The sequence below is a fragment of the Bubalus bubalis genome, chromosome 11 (genome assembly GCF_019923935.1).
Source record: "Bubalus bubalis isolate 160015118507 breed Murrah chromosome 11, NDDB_SH_1, whole genome shotgun sequence".
NCBI lineage: Eukaryota > Metazoa > Chordata > Mammalia > Artiodactyla > Bovidae > Bubalus > Bubalus bubalis.
In genome coordinates this window covers 88786574-88806901 of record NC_059167.1, presented here as the reverse complement: position 1 = coordinate 88806901, position 20328 = coordinate 88786574, and the positions used below count along the sequence as shown (strand labels likewise).

At 40.3% G+C, this 20328-nt stretch overlaps 1 protein-coding gene across 5 annotated transcripts in view; it reads right to left on the bottom strand.

The window, feature by feature from the left end:
* Window positions 1-334: 334 nt before the first annotated feature.
* Window positions 335-20328, bottom strand: part of AAGAB (alpha and gamma adaptin binding protein) — a 74045-nt gene continuing 54051 nt past the window's right edge. The window contains exons 6-10 of one of the 5 annotated variants that reach the window (XM_006050234.3): window positions 9279-9361; window positions 8368-8464; window positions 3170-3274; window positions 2660-2782; window positions 335-2061 (exon numbers count right to left, since the gene is read on the bottom strand). In XM_006050234.3, the coding sequence (XP_006050296.1) occupies window positions 2018-2061; window positions 2660-2782; window positions 3170-3274; window positions 8368-8464; window positions 9279-9361 (452 nt within the window). In that variant the 3' untranslated portion in view covers window positions 335-2017. The remainder of the gene's footprint in view (window positions 2062-2659; window positions 2783-3169; window positions 3275-8367; window positions 8465-9278; window positions 9362-20328) is intronic. The other 4 variants (XM_006050235.3, XM_025296270.2, XM_025296271.2 and 1 more) reach the window with 4 other exon arrangements.

Below are 20328 nucleotides of genomic sequence, written 5' to 3'. Positions count from 1 at the left end.
TCCATAACAACTTGTGGTGGCATGTACATAGGTCACTTCGGCTAGTCTGCAATTTCTATTGCACTATTGGCTCATGATCACGCTTCTTAAAAGGGCCTTTAGTAGTTACTACTGTGTACTTTAATCTCACATGTCACCCAGGAGGGGCCAATACCTAGATAGCTGAGACCTTGAAAGCATGGTATTATACACATGAAGGGCAGATTTAAAACAGTGAGTTTGACGAACAGATTACTGCTGTTTATGCCTAATCCAATGAAGAAAGGCTGCCCCCCACCCCGCCCACATCCTCTACTAAAAAACAACAAAATCATAAAAATATACATAAGCAGGCTTTATAAATAAACCACATTTTAATACCTGGCTTTGTTTAATCCACAAGATCAAGTTCACAGCTTTTTATAGTCTGTTTTCCCAAACCACGTGACCTAATGTGTTCTCTGAAACCTTTCATATTTTAAGAAAAACTTGTTCCGCCTTTCATTTTGCAATCCCAGAACTGACTTTCCTTACATTCCCCATCAATAGCCAATGCAGTCACCTCAAAGAAACAGTGGTGGAATGGTGGTAAACTACAGTCTCAAAGACCCTCAGAATAGTTAAAGAAAAAGAAAAAAGGTATCAAGGAAGACAGCCTCCAGTGTTCCCTGGAATGGCTCTCCCACTCACTGAAACCTTCCATCCTGTGGCCGCTCTGGCCAGGACCCTGGAGCACTCCATTCCTTCTGCTATCTGTAGCAGGTTCTGCAGGGCTGAAAAGGTGTTGCACAGGCAGGTCTGAAATTCATTTCTGCTGGTGACCTATGGGGTTCACACCCACACCAGGCCAGCAGCAGTTCTTAGCCCATGTGTCCTGAGCCAGCTGAGAGCCATGGCAGACTGAAGGCTCATGACATGCATTACGCAGTCCCTAAACAAACAGAAATAAGGATTTCATTTGCTGTATTTCCCACTCTTCTGGGAACTTTCCCCCTTGGAGGTCAGTGTCCCTGGAACCTAACTCCTCAGCTCTGGAAGTAACACAGGTGCTGAGGGATTCACTGCTTAACATTTCGCGTGCTTTCTCACCAAGTCCCACTTAAGTCTCACTAGTTTGGCAGTGATCTCTGAGTTCAGAGAGAGAAGAGGAAGCTCCCCTTGTTCTGAGGGTATCAACTGTGACAACACATCTCGGCCATCTCAAGTGGCAAACTCTAAGAAAGAAAAGTTTCTACGTGGTAATACTAATGCAAAAATCTCAGGCTAGGATCATACTGATTCAATGGCCTATACAGGGAATTCCTTCTCTTACCCATGCCCCACCCCCATCCCCACGCCCGCCCACAACTTGGGAGAGAAGGGTTTATTTTTATCCCCACCAGAGTAGAAAACCTTTGCATCATTTATTATAGTCTAAAAATTCACACTGGTTTCTCAATACTTTCTACCAGGAGGTCAGATACTGTATTTCAAATGAAATACTCAGATGCTTTTTTTTTTAGCTAGAGACTAACCCGAAGGCCAGTGGCTGACCTATAATCTGTGCTGCAGCACAGATTAAATCTGCAGTTTCTTCCTTTTCTCCCACCAAAAGCATCAAACCTTGAGCAGCAAGCTCCTTGAAAGAGAAAACCAGAAAACTCTTGATCTTCAGTGATCAACATGAACACAGGGAATGCTCCTCAAAAGACTGACCAGGAAAGCTTGGTGATGGTTTTTCTTCTTTAACTTGGGCAAGTCACACAGGCCTTTGAGGCTCACCCCACTCCCATTCCTACAACAAAAAATGTTATTTGAAAACTTCTCACTCCCTTACAATATACTGAGGGAGAAGAGATTTCTGCTTTACCCTCTACTAAAAACTAAAATTAACGGGATCCTATAAATAAGTCAGGCAGCCAACATGTGCTGGTAAGCTCAGCAAAAGATGATGGGGTTGAGGAGAGAAGAATCTCAGGGAGAAAGCGCTAGGGTCCTAGTTAGGCAAGTCCTAGCATGAATAGTTTAGTGCTCTTCATCAGATGAAAGGCCTTCAATCTCATCTCTGTCTCCCCCAATTGCCATCCAGAAGGCTTTGGCCACCTGTGGAGAGAAGCAAGCAACAGAGTTTAGGCAACACCTAATCTTCAGCTCATTTCATGTCACACACAGAACTGATTAAGACTTAAAATTCTATACCTTGCCCTTTAGTGCTCTGACAACATCTGTCAAAACCCCTGAACACCCTGATCCAGGACTTCTACTCCTAGACTTTATACTGAGGATATTATCAGAACTGTATACATAGGTGACGTATAGGGATATGAACAGCTTCACTACAGGAAAAAAAACGGTGCATGACTGAAATGTCCAATGGGGAAGTGGATAAGTAAGTTATGACACAGTCATACAATGGAATACATAAACCATATACATTTCTTGCCAACCCAAACAAAATAACTAAGAGTTTTCCAGCCTAACAGCTAGGAAGGCAAACATTCTGAGCCTCAGTGTTCCACATCACTCAACATACACTGGAAAATCCTGGCTTGGTGGCAGCAACTAAATATTCAAATAACTGTAAGTGAATATCCAACAGAAAGTTCACAGTAAGACACTTTACAAGTAAACAAGTGTGACATGTAATTCTCACAGCACTGGACCTGCAGTAAGTAAGCAAATACCTGACTAATTTTCTCACCTTTTCTGCATGCATCTTTCTTTGCTCGTGAGGAAGCGTCGCAGCCTTGTCTAGGGGGAAAATATATCTTAAGAAATTCATCTAATCGCACAGGAGAATCTGGAGCGCATAGATGTTCTAACACTAGAAGATGGGAGATGGGTTGCAAAAACACATGTTTATGGTGGAGTTATTACAGCTGTTAGATAGTTTAAGTCTTCCAAATCTTCCAGATGGGAATGATGTAAGTAAATTGGTAGGGATCTTACTGATTCCATGTTAGTGAGACAGACTGAAAGAAACAGACAGGCAAGAGAAGAAGGGAAAGGAAAAAGAAAAAGAATGAAAAAAAGGGGAGAATTTTCCTAAAGAAATTTTTACCAACAGAGGATGGCACAGTCCCACAGTATCTACATTTCTCAGATGAGCCCAAAGCATGGAATGCTATTAGCAGTTACAAAGTAAAATCCTACTAGATAAAACAGAGGAGCATCACTGTGGAAACCTGTAAGACCCAATGGATCCAATTACCTTTCATTTCTTTTAACTTTGAAAACAGTCTTTCAAAATTCTCCAAATCTCCTCCGCCTGTAGTAAGACTGGCAAGTTCTTGAATGTCCAGGTCTAACATGGGATCTGCAATGAGGATTTGCACACAGTATTACGTATGTGCTAAATACACAGAATCCTAAAGCAATCAATCTGGCTTGGATGCAAGTTACCACTGAACGAGGGCCCAGCATGGACCAGCTGTACAGCTCTGGTGCTGTAGCCTGCTTGGCTGCTAGGGGGCCCTCACAAATGAACAGGGACTCATTTTATCCTTGAAATAACTGCAATGAGGCAAAGAATTCTGTTTCTACCTTTTTTAAGAAAACTAGAGTACAAAGAGAAGTGATCTTACTCTGGGTCACTGCTAGTAAGTGTGACCTTGGCTTCAGACTTATGCATGTATGTATGCTCGGTCCTGACTCTTTGTGATCCTATGGACTGCAGCCTGCCAGGCTCCTCTGTGCATGGGATTTTCCAGGCAAGAATACTGGAGTGGGTTGCCATTTTCTCTTCCAGGGGATCTTCCCAACCTAAGGATCAAACCCGCCCCTCCTGCAGCTCCTGCACTGGCAGGCAGATTCTTTACCAGTGAGCCACCGGGAAGCCAGGACTCAGACGTAGGCGTTTCCAGTTTCTAAAGCCCACACCCTGAACTAAGATACGCAGATTCAATAAATGCTTGAAATTTATACTATACTTTACTGGACAACAACTATTTGCACATCTGTTACTGACAACCATATGAGGTGGTTAGGACAGATACCACTGTCCACAATTTACACATGAAGCAACCTGGGTTTAAAAATGAACTCTTCTACAATTAGAGCTATTCAAAGGCAGAGCCAATCTAAATTCCTATTTTCTTATCACAAATCCTTTACTATTTCTGCTTCAGCATGTGGTTTCTTTATCAAACTTTGTTTTTAGTCAGAATTTTCACTCAGCCTCCACTCCAGGCTGGCCACTTGTAGGATGTCTTCCCTGACCATCCCAACTCACACGTCTCCTTCCTTAAGATTCATTCCACAATTGGTGTTCACAGAGCTGTCTTGGCACTGACACACACTACTCTGTATTCTCACATCTGTCCACCACTTCTGTAATATATACCAAGGTAAGAGAGAAAGACAGCTTTGTCTCCACTGCCGAGTGCTTTAACTGACACAATTCCATTTCGTTTTTCCAACAGCACTGTGAGAAGGATTTCTTGCCTCACCTTATAGAAGGGGAACTAAGGGAAGCTGAATAACTGACGCAAGGCCAGTTCACTACTAGTGGCAGAGTCGTGGTTCACACCCAGTCGTCCAGGACTCCAAGTCCATGACTTTACCCATTACATTACAAGGCCTGTCTCTGCATTTTGTAGACTATAAGCTCCTTGAAGACAAGGATGATAACATAGTTCTTTGCATCTACTACAATGCTATACAGATTATTTGATGTTAAAAATATTTTGGTTAATACATTTGTTTTTGTTCAATGGGTATGTCATGGTGGCAGTTGCTATACAGGGCTAGGGACAAAAAATTTGTGATTTATCTGTATACATGTTAACTGAACTATGGATATGCTAAAATCACTTCATGCTCAAATATAGGTTTGGAAGAGGAGCTTAGATGGAACATTGAGGAATGGAGATATTTAAAGGCTGGGTAAAGGAGAGTACTCTTCCAAAGGAAGAGAAGGAATCATCAGAGAGGTAGGAAGAAGACCAGGAGATGTGTTGGTTGAGTGAAGAGAAGCTAATGCTTCAGAAAGGGATTGATTCATAACACCAAATGCTGCCAAGAGGTCAAGATGGGGACAGGAGGACACCAATTAGATCGAGTGGCACAGAAGTTGTTGGTGAGCTGTTGTAGCGGAAAATGGGAACAAGAGCTAGATGAGAATGAGTTGAGGAATGGAAATAAGTAGAGAGAGGAGGAAGATGTGAGGTAGGGCAAGTGTTTCACTTTCGCCGGTTTGGTTTTTCCTTTTTAAACGAAATCTGAAATAATTTTACTCTTACAAAAAAAGTTGCAAAAATAGTATAGAGCATTCCAATAAGCCGTTTCCCCACCCTCCCTTAGTGGTAACATCTTACGTAACTAAGGTACAACTATAAACATCAAGAAGTTAATAATGGAACAGTGCTATAACTACATTCTTCATTCAACCTTTATCAGTTTTTCCACTAATATCTTTTTTCTGTTTCAGGATTCAATTCAGGATTCTACACAGAACTAAGCTGTCAAATCTGCTTAGTCTTCTCCCATTTGTGACAGTTCCTAAGTCTTTCTTTGTCTTTCATGATTTTGACACTTCTAAAGAGTACTGGCCAGTTATTTTGTGTAATGCCCCTTAATTTGGGTTTGTCTGATGTTTTCTTACGACTGAGGTTATGGACCTTTGGCGGGAATACCACAGGCGTGAGTACCCTTTCAGCGCATCATATTGAGAGGAGATATCAACATGCCGTTACTGGTGACGTAACCTTCATCCCTTAAAGGGTTACTTGCCAGGTTTTTCCAGGATAAAGCTACTATTCTCCCTTTGTAATAAGTAATTTGGAAAAGATATTTTTTGACTATGGAAATGTTGTGTTTCTTCTCAAATGTTCATCTACTAATTTCACCATCAGTGGATCTTGCCTGCAACAACTATTACTGTAGAGTGTGGCTAAGGGTGATTTTCTATCTCCCTCATAATGTCTACATTTATCAATTGGAACTCCTCTAGGAGGAGGAGCAGCCCTTTCTTTTCCAGGTATGTATTTATTCAATTATTTATTTAAATTAGTATGGATTCATGGATATACATTTTATTTTATAGATTACAACCTAATACTACTGTTAATTTATGTTACTTGTCAAAATCTTCCAGCGTTAGCCATTGGAAATGCTTTCAGGTTGGTTCCTGTGACCTTTCAACATGCCCTCATCCTTTTTTGAGCACTTCCTTACTTTCTGGCTTCCCACATAGCTCAGTTGGTAAAGAATCCACCTGCAATGCAGGAGATCCTGGTTTGATTCCTGGGTTGGGAAGATCCGCTAGAGAAGGGATAGGCTAACCACTCCAGAATTCTAGGGCTTCCCTGATGGCTCAGCTGGTAAAGAATCTGCCTGCAATGGGGGAAACCTGGGTTCGATCCTTGGGTTGGGAAGACCCCCTGGAGAAAAGAAAGGCTACCTACTCCAGTATTCTGGCCTGGAGAATTCCATGGACTGTATAGTCCACGGGGATGCAAAGAGTCGGACACGACTGAGTGACTTTCACTTTCACTTTACTTTCTGGCCCCACGAGATGCTTCAGGTTCATCCTTCAGTTTTCCTGCCCCAGCCCTGAATCACACACTTTTCCAAGTAGCCCTGGTATCTTTTCTTGGAGAATGGTATTTAGAAACCAAGATCTAAGTGTTAAGTGTCTCCACCACTATTAAGAGTATTATTGCTTCTAGACCCTCCTAGTGGACTGAGCTAGGAAGTGTGTGTGTGTGTGTGTGTGTGTGTGTGTGTGTGTACTTACACATGCATACCTGAGTGTGTGCTGTCACTTCAGTTGTGTCCGACACTTTGTGACGCTATGGACTGCAGTCAGCCAGGCTCCTCTTTCCCAGGCAAGAATACTGGAGTGGGTTGCTGTTCCCTTCTCCAGGGGATCTTCCTGACCCAGGGACAGAACTCAGATGTCTTATGTCTTCTGCATTGGCAAGAAAGTTCTTTCCCACTACGGCCACGAGGGAAGCCCACACATGCATACACATATCTATACTTATTTCTCCACTGCTCAAACTATATTTTAACAAACTAAGAGTTCATATTGATACCTTCAATTCTAGTTCAGTACCAAAGGATTCAACCTAGCCTTCACCTTTCCTTAACTTCTTTCTCTGACAGTGAGAAACCTAGCTCTCTTTCTCTAGGCTATATTTTCTTATTCTTTCAACCATAATATATGTAAAATATATTTACTTTTAGAATTTCAAACCCAGATCCCTGTAAGAATCACATTTATTAAGCAGAGTGTAGGATTTCTGTTCAGTTCTTTTTGTTTCTGGCTCACGGCATCAAGTCAGGACACCATTTCCCCAAGTTCTGTAGGTTTGTTCTTATCCTCCCATCTTCTTCAGTGTGGTCACTGGTTTGCTTTCACGGCAGAGACTTTAGTAGGTTTCAAAGCCAATGTGAAGGGTTCAACTGAGAGGACAAGACTAAATAAACTGGAGAGAAATGAAGTTATACACAATTTTTTCTTCTTAATATGTTTCTATAACCAATTAGTTGAATTTTCTTTATGGATTATTTTACAAACAGAAAAAAAAAATTTTAAGACTTATTATTGCACATGGGCCCTCCGTGGCATTAAAAGTAGTACTGATGTGAGCAGTTTCCCAACAATAGAACATTTATAGTTATTGTCAACTAAGCGCCCTGGCCTTTTAGCTTTTTGGACAGCAAACTGCATTTCAGTTTCAGCTCCAAGACTTTCTTGTTCGATGCCCTTGGACAAGTTATTAAACTGCTCTGGGCCACACCTTCATCTTTGTAAAACAACTTCTCTGCCAAACTTCATTACCAAATGAGAATGTGGACATAAAAGAACTTTAAAAGGATATGAGAGGGCTTATAAAACTATATTCTTCTTGTTAATAATTCTGACTACTGTAAAATACCATGAAAAAATGGTGGAATATGGAGATATAAAGCTGTTTCACCACCTGGTTCTATCTACTTTAAGATAATCTTAATCAAGATCCTGCTGAGAGAACCAGTGGTGCCCACAGATTTGTACTGTAATGTATTTACTCTCCCTGCTTTTTCTGCAGCCATCCACAAGGCTCACATTCATTTGGGGGTCACTACTGATGTCCTTGGACTTCCCTGTGGCTCAGTGGTAAAGGATCCATTGCAGGTGACAAAGGTTCGATCCCCAGGTGCAGAAGATCCCCTAGAGAAGGAAATGGCAACCCACTCCAGTATTCTTACCTGGAAAATCCCATGGGCAAAGGAGCCTGGCGGGTTACAGTCCACTGGGTCACAAAAGAGTCGGACACGACTTAGCAACTAAACAATAACCATGATCAATGTCCTTCCCTCATCCTCGTTTAAATTCAATTTGCCTTTGGATGATTTATGCCCCAATGCATGGGCTTTGGCAAGTTCCACAGAGCTGTCACTTGGCAGCCACACAGCACTTACCCACAGTGCTATCGACCTGCACGTCTGCTGTGTTAGAAGCAGCCCCTCGATGATCCAAGAGGGATTCGGTCCTCTCTGCTGCTGGCACACAGGGCTGCTGTGGAGAAACACACGGGTCACAACCTAATAGGAGGCTGCTTCCCAACTAACTCCAAAACGGCTCACAGTTCCACTCACTGCTCAGCTTTAGAGAGGCAGTAACAGGAGCTAGACACAAGGAGGGATGGAAGAAGGATCAAGGTCACATTATTTAAAAAAAGGCCAGAGATTCACTAACTTGGGGCTGATTTTCCTCAGGGATAGAAAAGTGTTATGATTTTGCCTTTGACTATTAAAAACATATTGTTTGTTTTGTTTCAAATCACGTTTTACTCAAAACCTGAAAATGTACACAATCCTATCACAAAACAGCTCAGAGATGGAAGAAGGAGGTCCTGGGCAGACAACGTGGCACTACACAATGTGCTCACGATTCCAGCATGCCGACCAAGGCAGACACGGACCAAAGTCCTTGAGGACAGAGGGCTGAAGTCAGCCTGTTACACTCATTAAGGACAAAGACCTTCCTCAGACTGTAGAGCACACAGGAAGTACTGAAAAGAACCATTAATTTTATTTTATATTTGAAGATCTGGGGGGAAACTTCAGCCTCAAGGAAATTCTAGCATGTTTTTAAAAGCACTCGAGCAAAAACACACGGAACAGCCCAAATTGTAAACATCTTGAAAGGGCTTACTGCTTTAATACCAATCTAGCCTGCTCTTAACAGGCAGCAGGCTCCTTGTATCTATTCCTGATATTCTCTGCCACTTCTTAAGTGGAAAGGAAAAAATGATGAATGGGGTACAGATTCATAATGATGAGTAGAAAGAAAAGCCGAAGCAGAGACAAGATCCAGGAACAATCTTTACCTCTGAGTGGCAGCTCTCTGCTGAACCAATGCTATGGTTTGCTCCAGTCAATGAACTGAGAAGGTTAAGGCCTTGGTTCCTCTCTGAAGAGAAAAAGTACAATCAGTGAAATGTTTTATTTACATTTAAAGCTGTTAAAATGACTGTGATGATGATGTAATAGCTACTTCCTCATTATAAAAGTTTTACCTATAAAAAATTAATTACAAAACCCTCGAAATTCTGGATAACTTTGAAATCAAGGCATATTAGTCCAGATCAAATATACGGCTGCTGCTGCTGCTGCATCGCTTTAGTCGTGTCCAACTCTGTGTGACCCCATAGACGGCAGCCCACCAGGCTTCCCATCCCTGGGACAAATATATGGCAGGGCCATTATAACAAAGGCTGCTCAGTAGTTCTGTTTGCAAAGATTAACAGCACTGATGTTTTAATAGCTACTGTTCCAAATAGGAAAAGGAGTACATCAAGGCTGTATATTGTCACCCTGCGTATTTAACTTATATGCAGAGTACATCATGAGAAACGCTAGGCTGGAAGAAGCACAAGCTGGAATCAAGATTGCCGGGAGAAATATCAATAACCTCAGATATGCAGATGACACCACCCTTATGGCAGAAAGCAAAGAGGAACTAAAGAGCCTCTTGCTGAAAGTGAAAGAGGAGAGTGAAAAAGTTGCCTTAAAACTCAACATTCAGAAAACTAAGATCATGGCATCTGGTCCCATCACTTCATGGGAAATAGATGGGGAAACAGTGGAAACACTGTCAGACTTTCTTTTTTTGGGCTCCAAAATCACTGCAGATGGTGACTGCAGCCATGAAATTAAAAGACGCTTACTCCTTGGAAGAAAAGTTATGACCAACCTAGATAGTATATTGAAAAGCAGATACATTACTTTGCCAACAAAGGTCCTTCTAGTCAAGGCTATGGTTTTTCCAGTGGTCATGTATGGATGTGAGAGTTGGACTGTGAAGAGCTGAGTGCCAAAGAATTGATGCTTTTGAACTGTGTATGTTGGAGAAGACTCTTGAGAGTCCCTTGGACTGCAAGGAGATCCAACCAGTCCATTCTAAAAGAAATCAGTCCTGGGTGTTCTTTGGAAGGAATGATGCTAAAGCTGGAACTCCAGTATTTTGGCCACCTCATGCAAAGAGTTGACTCATTGGAAAAGACTCTGATGCTGGGAGGGATTGGGGGCAGGAGGAAAAGGGGACGACAAAGGATGAGATGGCTGGATGGCATCACCAACTCGATGGACGTGAGTTTGAGTGAACTCTGGGAGATGGTGATGGATAGGGAGGCCCGGCATGCTGCGATTCATGGGGTTGCAAAGAGTCGGACACGACTGAGTGACTGAACTGAACCGATGAACTAATATTTCAGTGTCTAAACAATTAAAAAACATTAAAAAGAATCAAAGTCAAGGAATCATTACCAGATGAAAATGAACATTCATGCTTTCTTGAAATTAAGCTCTGTTTAATTCAGTTAAGGTTCCCAATACTTTCAGTATTTATATTTATTAGGTAGCGTTAGTCACTCAGTGGTGTCTGACTCTTTGCGACCCCATGGACTGTAGCCCACCAGGCTCCTCTGTCCACGGAATTCTCCAGGCAAGAATACTGGAGAGGATAGCCATTCTCTTCTCCAGAGGATCTTCCCGACCCAGAGATCAAACCAGCATCATCTCCTGCATTGGCAGGCATGTTCTTTATCACTGAGCCATCAGGGAAGCCCAGGAATATCCTTAGGATCAGGAAAACTGGAGGGAAAACCAAACAACAACAACAATAAAAAGCCCCCAAAACAAAAAACCACTGCCTGAGAGCAGAATATGAAACCCGTAATTTAAGAGGCTAGCAGCACAGAAGTCACAGAACTGCACTCTCAAAAAGATAATTTCCTCCTACTTCACTTTTCCTCTCCCTGTGGCTTCCCTGGCTCCATTCTCACCTCTCTTCAACCTACAAACTTTCAAGGTCTTCTCCCCTACTGGGTGAAACCGTCATAAGTCACACAGAGCACCACAGAAAGGTAAGCACTTGCAGTCTACTTGTCCCCCTTTTCACTTGGGGAGGTCTGCCTTGGAAACTGGGATGAGGCCCAACTGGGGCATGTGGAGTCTAGACCTGCAGCTTTTTCCAGGCTGAACTCTTACCACGTGGGCAGTCACCTACTTACTGCAGGCAGTTATCTACCCGAGTCAGCACCCATGCTTTAAGGCTACAAAGGCACTAGGCGGTACCAAGTGTCTGCTGCTGCCCTGCTGCCTTCCCTGCTCCACAACCAAAGGTGCACATGTATTCCTGGAGCCCCCCTCACCCCTCAGCCAAACTGCCCACTCAGTGAGTAATTCTCCAGGCCCAATGCTTGGGTATGCCCCATCCAAGGACCAGACACTAAGGTTTCATCAAGGCAGGCCATGGAGGCTCAGAGGCTGAGAAAGCAGATCCGTGTGATGTCCCACACTGATGGTTTCACAGAGCCTGGGGGTGTTTGTTCAAACATCAACATAATTCTTTTTTGTGGCTAATGTGCTATCGACTCTAAAGCAGTTGAAAGTAGTTATGTACTACTCAGGGATTTTACATGTCATGAGGATACATGAGAGTTCTAAAAAAATACTTCAGGCTCTTTGCACAAAAGGCATTATCTGAGTAACAGAGTACTGATGTAAGGGAGCCATCACTTCCATTACTGCAAATCACTTGGACTTTGGGTAATTTTCAAATCAGTACACAATTCTCTCCATATTACAATTCCACGGCTTATGTTTTTCCTTTGTTGGGCATTACCTAAACTTGGCAGGCCAAACTGCAACCCGTGAAGAATAATGCAATACAATGTCAGTTTAGATGTGCTATTTAGACCCAAACGGTCTATTTAAAATCCCTCATTCTTTACAGTGGCTGCCTCCAAGGAAGGGATCTGGGATGGACAGGAGAGCAAGGGAGTTGGCCTCATCACTGCATTCTATAAACCTCTGTGTACCTTTTAACGTTTGTTCCATATTCATGTGTTTGCCTATTTAAAGATAAAACTTTTTTTTCTATTTTTTAAATTATTATTATTATTTACTTTACAATATTGTATTGGTTTTGCCATACATCAACATGTATCTGCCATGGGTGTACACATGTTCCCCATCCTGAACCCCCCTCCCACATCCCTCCCCATACCATCCCTCTGGGTCATCCCAGTGCACCAGCCCCAAGCTTCCTGTATCCTGCATCGAACCTGGATGGGCAATTCATTTCTTATATGATATTACACATGTTTTAATGCCATTCTCCCAAATCATCCCCCCTTCTCTCTCCCACAGTCCAAAAGACTGTTCTATACATCTGTGTCTCTTCTGCTGTCTCGTATACAGGGTTGTCGTTACTATCATTCTAAATCCCATATATATGCGTTAGTATACTGTATTGGTGTTTTTCTTTCTGGCTTACTTCACTCTGTATAATAGGCTCCAGTTTCATCCACCTCATTAGAACTGATTCAAATGTATTCTTTTTAATGGCTGAGTAATACTCCATTGTGTATATGTACCACAGCTTTCTTATCCATTCATCTGCTGATGAACATCTAGGTTGCTTCCATGTCCTGGCTATTATAAACAGTGCTGCGATGAACATTGGGGTACATGTGTCTCTTTCAATTCTGGTTTCCTCAGTGTGTATGCCCAGCAGTGGGATTGCTGGGTCGTATGGCAGTTCTATTTCCAGTTTTTTAAGGAATCTCCACACTGTTCTCCATAGTGGCTGTACTAGTTTGCATTCCCACCAACAGTGTAAGAGGGTTCCCTTTTTTCCACATCCTCTCCAGCATTTATTGCTTGTAGACTTTTGGATCGCAGTCATTCTGACTGGCGTGAAATAGTACCTCATTGTGGTTTTGATTTGCATTTCTCTGATAATGAGTGATGTTGAGCATCTTTTCATGTGTTTGTTAGCCATCTGTATGTCTTCTTTGGAGAAATGTCTATTTAGTTCTTTGGCCCATTTTTTGATTGGGTCGTTTATTTTTCTGGAATTGAGCTGCAGGAGTTGCTTGTGTATTTTTGAGATTAGTTGTTTGTCAGTTGCTTCATTTGCTATTATTTTCTCCCATTCTAAAAGCTGTCTTTTCACCTTGCTTATAGTTTCTTTTGTTGTGCAGAAGCTTTTAATTTTAATTAGATCCCATTTGTTTATTTTTGCTTTTATTTCCAATATTCTGGGAGGTGGGTCATAGAGGATCCTGCTGTGATGTATGTCGGAGAGTGTTTTGCCTATGTTCTCCTCTAAGAATTTAATAGTTTCTGGTCTTATGTTTAGATCTTTAATCCATTTTGAGTTTATTTTTGTGTATGGTGTTAGAAAGTGTTCTAGTTTCATTCTTTTACAAGTGGTTGACCAGTTTTCCCAGCACCACTTGTTAAAGAGATTGTCTTTTCTCCATTGTATATCCTTGCCTCCTTTGTCAAAGATAAGGTGTCCATATGTGCATGGCTTTATCTCTGGGCTTTCTATTTTGTTCCATTGATCCATATTTCTGTCTTTGTGCCAATACCATACTGTCTTGATGACTGTAGCTTTGTAGTAGAGCCTGAAGTCAGGCAGGTTGATTCCTCCAGTTCCATTCTTCTTTCTCAAGATTGCTTTGGCTATTCGAGGTTTTTTGTATTTCCATACAAATTGTGAAATTATTTGTTCTAGCTCTGTGAAAAATACCGTTGGTAGCTTGATAGGGATTGCATTGAATCTACAGATTTCTTTGGGTAGTATACTCATTTTCACTATATTGATTCTTCTGATCCATGAACATGGTATATTTCTCCATCTATTAGCGTCCTCTTTGATTTCTTTCATCAGTGTTTTATAGTTTTCTATATATAGGTCTTTTGTTTCTTTAGGTAGATATATTCCTAAGTATTTTATTCTTTTCGTTGCAATGGTGAATGGAATTGTTTCCTTAATTTCTCTATTTTCTCATTATTAGTGTATAGGAATGCAAGGGATTTCTGTGTGTTGATTTTATATCCTGTAACTTTACTACTATATTCATTGATTAGCTCTAGTAATTTTCTGGTGGAGTCTTTAGGGTTTTCTATGTAGAGGATCATGTCATCTGCAAACAGTGAGATTTTTACTTCTTCTTTTCCAATTTGGATTCCTTTTATTTCTTTTTCTCCTCTGACTGCTGTGACCAAAACTTCCAAAACTATGTTGAATAGTAGTGGTGAGAGTGGGCACCCTTGTCTTGTTCCTGACTTTAGGGGAAATGCTTTCAATTTTTCACCCATTGAGGATAATGTTTGCTGTGGGTTTGTCATATATAGCTTTTATTATGTTGAGGTATGTTCCTTCTATTCCTGCTTTCTGGAGAGTTTTTATCATAAATGGATGTTGAATTTTATCATAAAGATAAAACTTTTAATGATTAAATGCTATGTGTGTTTAACCACCATCACAACAAAAAAACCCTGATTGTCTCATTCTAATAATGAATAAAATTATGAAAAGAGTCCAAATAGGTGGGAAGAGGACAGGACTAGTGGTCAAATAGGCCTGACCTACCAGTGTGACCTTGGACAAGTCAATCATTGTGTGTCTCAATTTTCTGATCTTTTTTTTTTTTTTTTTAAAAGAGCCTTGCTAGAATGGTAGAATGGTTGTTAAGGCCCTTTCTGCTCTAGAGGTTTGTGATTTTAAGAAGTAAAGTGGCATTCTTCAGCTTCTCTTGACAGTCAACTCTGAATTAAGTATTTTAAGTTACTTCATAGAAAAATAAGAACAAAAAATTCCAAAATCCTTTTAAGATCTATAGATGGTTATGAATTTATAATCAGATTTCAGGCTAATGAAAGCTGGAAGAACTCTGGCTCAGTATTTTCTTATAAACAATGGAGAATTTGGCCAACTAACATGAGTTCACTATGTTCCACTGCTTATATTTTAAGGAAGTTAGAGACAAAAATTTTCACAATTAGAAAAGCACATTAATGTTGCTCAAAAAACCTGGAAATGTTTTAAACACCCATGGTTTTAAAGAAACTTTCCATTTTCCCCGAGTTCAATGTTTAGGAAAACTCTACCCATGTGCACCCACTGTAAACTGTTCTAACAGGTAAGAAATCACCTAAATCTTGTCTTGTTTGCCAGATTTTTCTCCCCAGGATTCAGGGCATGGAAATGTCATCCCTGTTAAGAATTTATTCTTTTAGCTGATAGCTGTTGAAACTGACTTTAGCATCTCTGGTTTTACTGACACCACAAAATACCAGACTAAGAAGGAATAAATCTGTCTGCTCGATGGATTCTTCTGGAACTTCAGAGCTACAGAAAGGGGAAGTTGTTAAGTGATGTAAATTAAATTCTTCTAGAAGGAATAGTAAGTATACTAAACTCTGGTCCTAAAAACACGAATTCAGTACTGATCATCTGCATAGAATTCCTCAAGGAAATGTCAGAAACAAAGCCACAGCATCTAGAATAAAGATGAGAAATGGAAAATTCAAGCCTTGTGGAAATATATGAAATTATTTGGATATCTCTTTATAAAGCTAAAGGAACACTGTTATTTATCTTCTTCTACAAATTTTTTTTTAATTTTTAAAATTTATTTATCTTTAATTGAAGGATAACTGCTTTACAGTATTGCGTTGGTTTCTGTCAAATATCAACATGAATCGAAGTTTTCTCTTTTTTTTTTAAACAGAGTAAACTATAATTCATAGAGATTAGGTAACTTCTTCAAAGTCACATAACTAGAACCTGAACGTGAAATTCAGAACTCTTTGATTCTAATTAATCCCAATTCTAGGGCTTCCCTGGTGGCTCAGCGGAAGGCACAGTTCGATCTTTGATCCATGAAGATCCCATATAAAGGGGAAGACTAAGCCCCAGCACCACAACTACTGAGCCTGTGCTCTGGAGCCCGGGGGCCTGCAACTACTGAGCCCATGTACCCCAACTAGTGAAAGCCTGTATGCCCTACACCCACTGCTCCACAACAAGAGAAGCCACCGCAATGGGAAGCCCATGCACTGCAACTAGAGAGTAGCCCCTGCTCGCTGCAACTAAAGAAAGCCCACACAGCAACGAAGATCCAGCACAGCCAAACATAAATTAATAAAACTATTTTTAAAAATCTCCATCCTAATTAATTTCCATTAAGCCCAAAGGTATCAAATAAAGAGCAAAGAGACATTAAATGCTTAACATACAAATACTGAATATGACAATACAAACATTGAATACGATGACAGAAACTTGGATCAAGTGCAAAAAGATATCCTTTTATTCACATCTAGTTCTCTTTTGTCTGTAATCCTTTATTATATCCCTGGTTTAGGCTGATTTCAACTGAAATAAGACGAACAGCTGAGAACTGAATAATTAATTACATGCCGCTTCAGTGCCTGTCACTAACTTATCCTAGCCCAGCCCCTGTAACTCCTGGAGGCACTGGTCACATAAAACCCGTGGCAGACAGGTGGTTAGCCCCAGGGTCCCCTCACTGTGCCTTCAAGAATATGTAGACAAGGGTTTCTCAAACTCACCACTTTTGACATTTGATCGTGTATGGGGGCATCCCGTACATCCCCACCTATACCACCAAATACCTATGGCACTACCAAATGTCCCCAGGGTGGGGGCAAAACTACCTTGAATTAAGAACCACTGATATAAATCTAATTAGGACAGGAAATTTGGGCCTAAAATGCTCAGGTTTTAAGTCATTTCTTGTAAGGATTTTTCAGTGGAAAAGTAATAAAAGCACTTTGGAGTCAATCTTTATATCCTGTCAGCATCACAAACCACCTCTCCCTGCTCTGGGAAACTTCTCTAAATGGTTTCTGCTCCTCAGTCCCATCTGCCTTGTTGTCCTTACTGTGATAGCATAAACACCTACCTTGAGTCTACTTGCTGTTCTAAACTATATTAGAAACTCCGTGCAGACAAGAGACAGGAGTTCAGAGTTCTTCCACCTTGCATAGCCCAAAGCGCAGTGCTAAGCCTACAGGGGGGATGTGGAGAAATCCGCTGACAGCCTGACATGCTGTTAGACAGAGGCTGCAAGTATGACAGAAGGTTTTACTTCAAATTTATATGTATTGCTCACAATTTTTGAATTTCCATGACTGCACCCCCAAAATGTCTTAGATGATATGTTATATATTTTCTGTGTGCATATTTTAGCTTTTATTCCTTTATTTTTTGGCTGCATCACGTGGCATGTGGGCTCTTAGTTCCTTGCCCAGGGATCCAGCCTGCACCTCCTGCACTGGAAGCACAGTCTTAACCACTGGACCACCAGGGAAATCCCCAGCTTTTATTTCTCTAAAGCACCAATTATTTGGCATCATCTTGTCATACAAAGTTCAAGTTTTCCTGTATTTTAAGTCTTCTTTACATCCCCTTTCTCTCCCCACAAAGTATTTTTTTTCCTACCTGTGTGACAAGATGATCAAATTTACCATAACCACAACTAAGATATCTCAATTTATACAGAGACGAGGTATGTTTTTTAATAATTTTTTTAAACATACCATATTATTTGCATAAAAACTGTTATGCAAATACAGTAGTACTTCATCCAAAATGATTTCACTAGTATTAGGAAAGTAAGCCTATACTTTTATCTCACATTCCACTTCTGCTTTGAAAAATGGAAATGACATGTTCTTAAAATCACAAAAGAATCAGAATTGACTTATTCTCTTTTTCTAAGCTACTGCTTAAAAAAGGTAAAATTATAAAGTATATTATTAAAGACAGCACATCTTCAGAAAAATAGGCTTAAGCACTAAATCTGGCTCCATCACCAGCTTTGAATTCAGAAAAGCCGATCTCTGGCACTTGTGACACATCTCACAAGTGAAGAAGTGTCTCTGCCAAAACTTGAACATGCAATAAACGTGACCAGAAAGTAACCACACTATATGTTTTTGCCTTTTTTCCTGATTGTAAATATGTTCTTTGTAGAAAATTTGTAAAATAGAGAAAATCATAGGAAGAAAACTAAATAACCAAAGATGCCAGTTAACTTCAGCATATGCCCTCCTGTTCTTTTTTTCCTGTTTATGTATACACACAAATTATTAATCAACCAAATTAAATATCAGAATGAGTACTGTTTTTTCCAAGGTTGTAAAGGAAAGCTTTAAACTAATTCCAAAAGTGGTTCTACCGTGAGTCCCTTCTCCAGAGCCTAAAGCACACTCTTGAAATTCCTCAAAGGAATATTTAGAATCAAGTAGAAACAAAAAAATATTCAAAACCAAGTGTGGGGATTAATGAGAGCAAATGAAACAAACAAAAAGACGACTTTTCTTATGTGGCTCATAACCAGCTCTAAAAATAATTCCAAAGAATGACTACAAAAATATTTTGCAAGGGGGCCACAGAAGGAAGCCTGCAGTGCCTTCACGGTGACTAATCTGAAGAGATTTCCCACCATTTATTTGCCTATGGACAATTTTGGGGGTGATTTTTTAAAAACAAAATCTCATTATTTTACTCATACATTTACTGCCTTCTATCTTCTCTATTTTGTCACAATTCTTCCTTCCCGTTTTGCTCTTACAACACAATCTTCTCCACCAAATTATGCATTCTACCTAAAAATCAATGTATTAATATAACACATTTTTGACCACAACATTCACAGTGAGAGTACTGACAGATTACTCAAATCATTTTTTTTTCAGTTCCACAATATTAGGTGCTGGAATAAAAAAAGAGGAACAACTCATTCTGTCTCAAGGAACTTAGTTTCATAGAATATTATGTTGATATAATTCTACTCTATGCTAGAGGTTAGGAAAGTGGAGTCCATGATGCCATTTTCCCAAAACCACCCAGGCAGAGACAGACCCCATTAGAATCCTCTTCATTAACCATTCTTCCATTCACTACTTTGATGTTATTTTGTTTTCTGTAACATTAAATTCAATTTTTTATTTAATCATCATTTTTTTCAACTTTTAGAAAAAAATTATATTAAAGGTACTAGCCGTCTGCTTTCTCAGGAGAGTAATCCAGGTATCAGGTAGCCAGAGAGACCTTATCTTTTGGTACTCCATTATTGATACTGCTCTACATCAGCTGCAAAGGATGCCTTAAAAATGGACTGGGATTTCTGCCATGGTATCTTGTTACCAAGTACATTCTGGAGAACATACATTAATAGGCGACCAATCTTTTCATTTATAATGGGAAAACACAGAAAACCATATGAAAGAATTGTTTCTAATATTAAAATTCCACTTAATCTTTACCTACTTGTATCACTGGATAGTCAATATATATTTTTTATTTATATATATTAATTATATATATATAATTATATATATAATTATATATATAATTAATATATATATATTAATTATAATAAACTGGAGGTAAATTTTCAGAGCTTCTGAAATCCAATCTCCACAATTACTGCTTACCACTGGGAGATCACTGTTACAACCCTGTAGTATTTATTTAGTCTAATCCCTCCTTCACTGATTAGGAACAGTAAAAGATCACAGAATTTCCCTTCCTAGCCCATCCCTCAGTGGTGGTATTTGTAAAAAACAAAACAAACAAACAAAAACCCACTGAACACCCAAGAGCCAACTAAATCCTCTGTGGTACCAGTGGTCAGGTGACGGGGGTAACATTAACCTGACACTAACCAAGGACACTACACACAACGCTGCAATCCTACGCAAAACAACAAGCGACGCCTTCACCTGAAGCAAATCACAGCTCATCAGGCCTCTACTAGCCATCTTCTTTTCCTGGATTTTAGAACCAAGTCTTAACAGTAAATAATCTGCCTGTGATGCAGGAGACCCAGGTTCAGTCCTTGGGTCAGGAAGATCCTCTGGAGAAGGAAATGGCAACCCACTTCAGTATTCTTGCCTGGAGAATTCTATGGACAGAGGAGCCTGATGGGCTATAGTCCACGGGGTTGCAGAGTCGGACATGACTGAGTGACTAACACTTCATGTTGCAAGATGCCTTGATCATCCAAAGATAACAAAGGAGTCTGTCACTAGGTCTCCTTGTACACC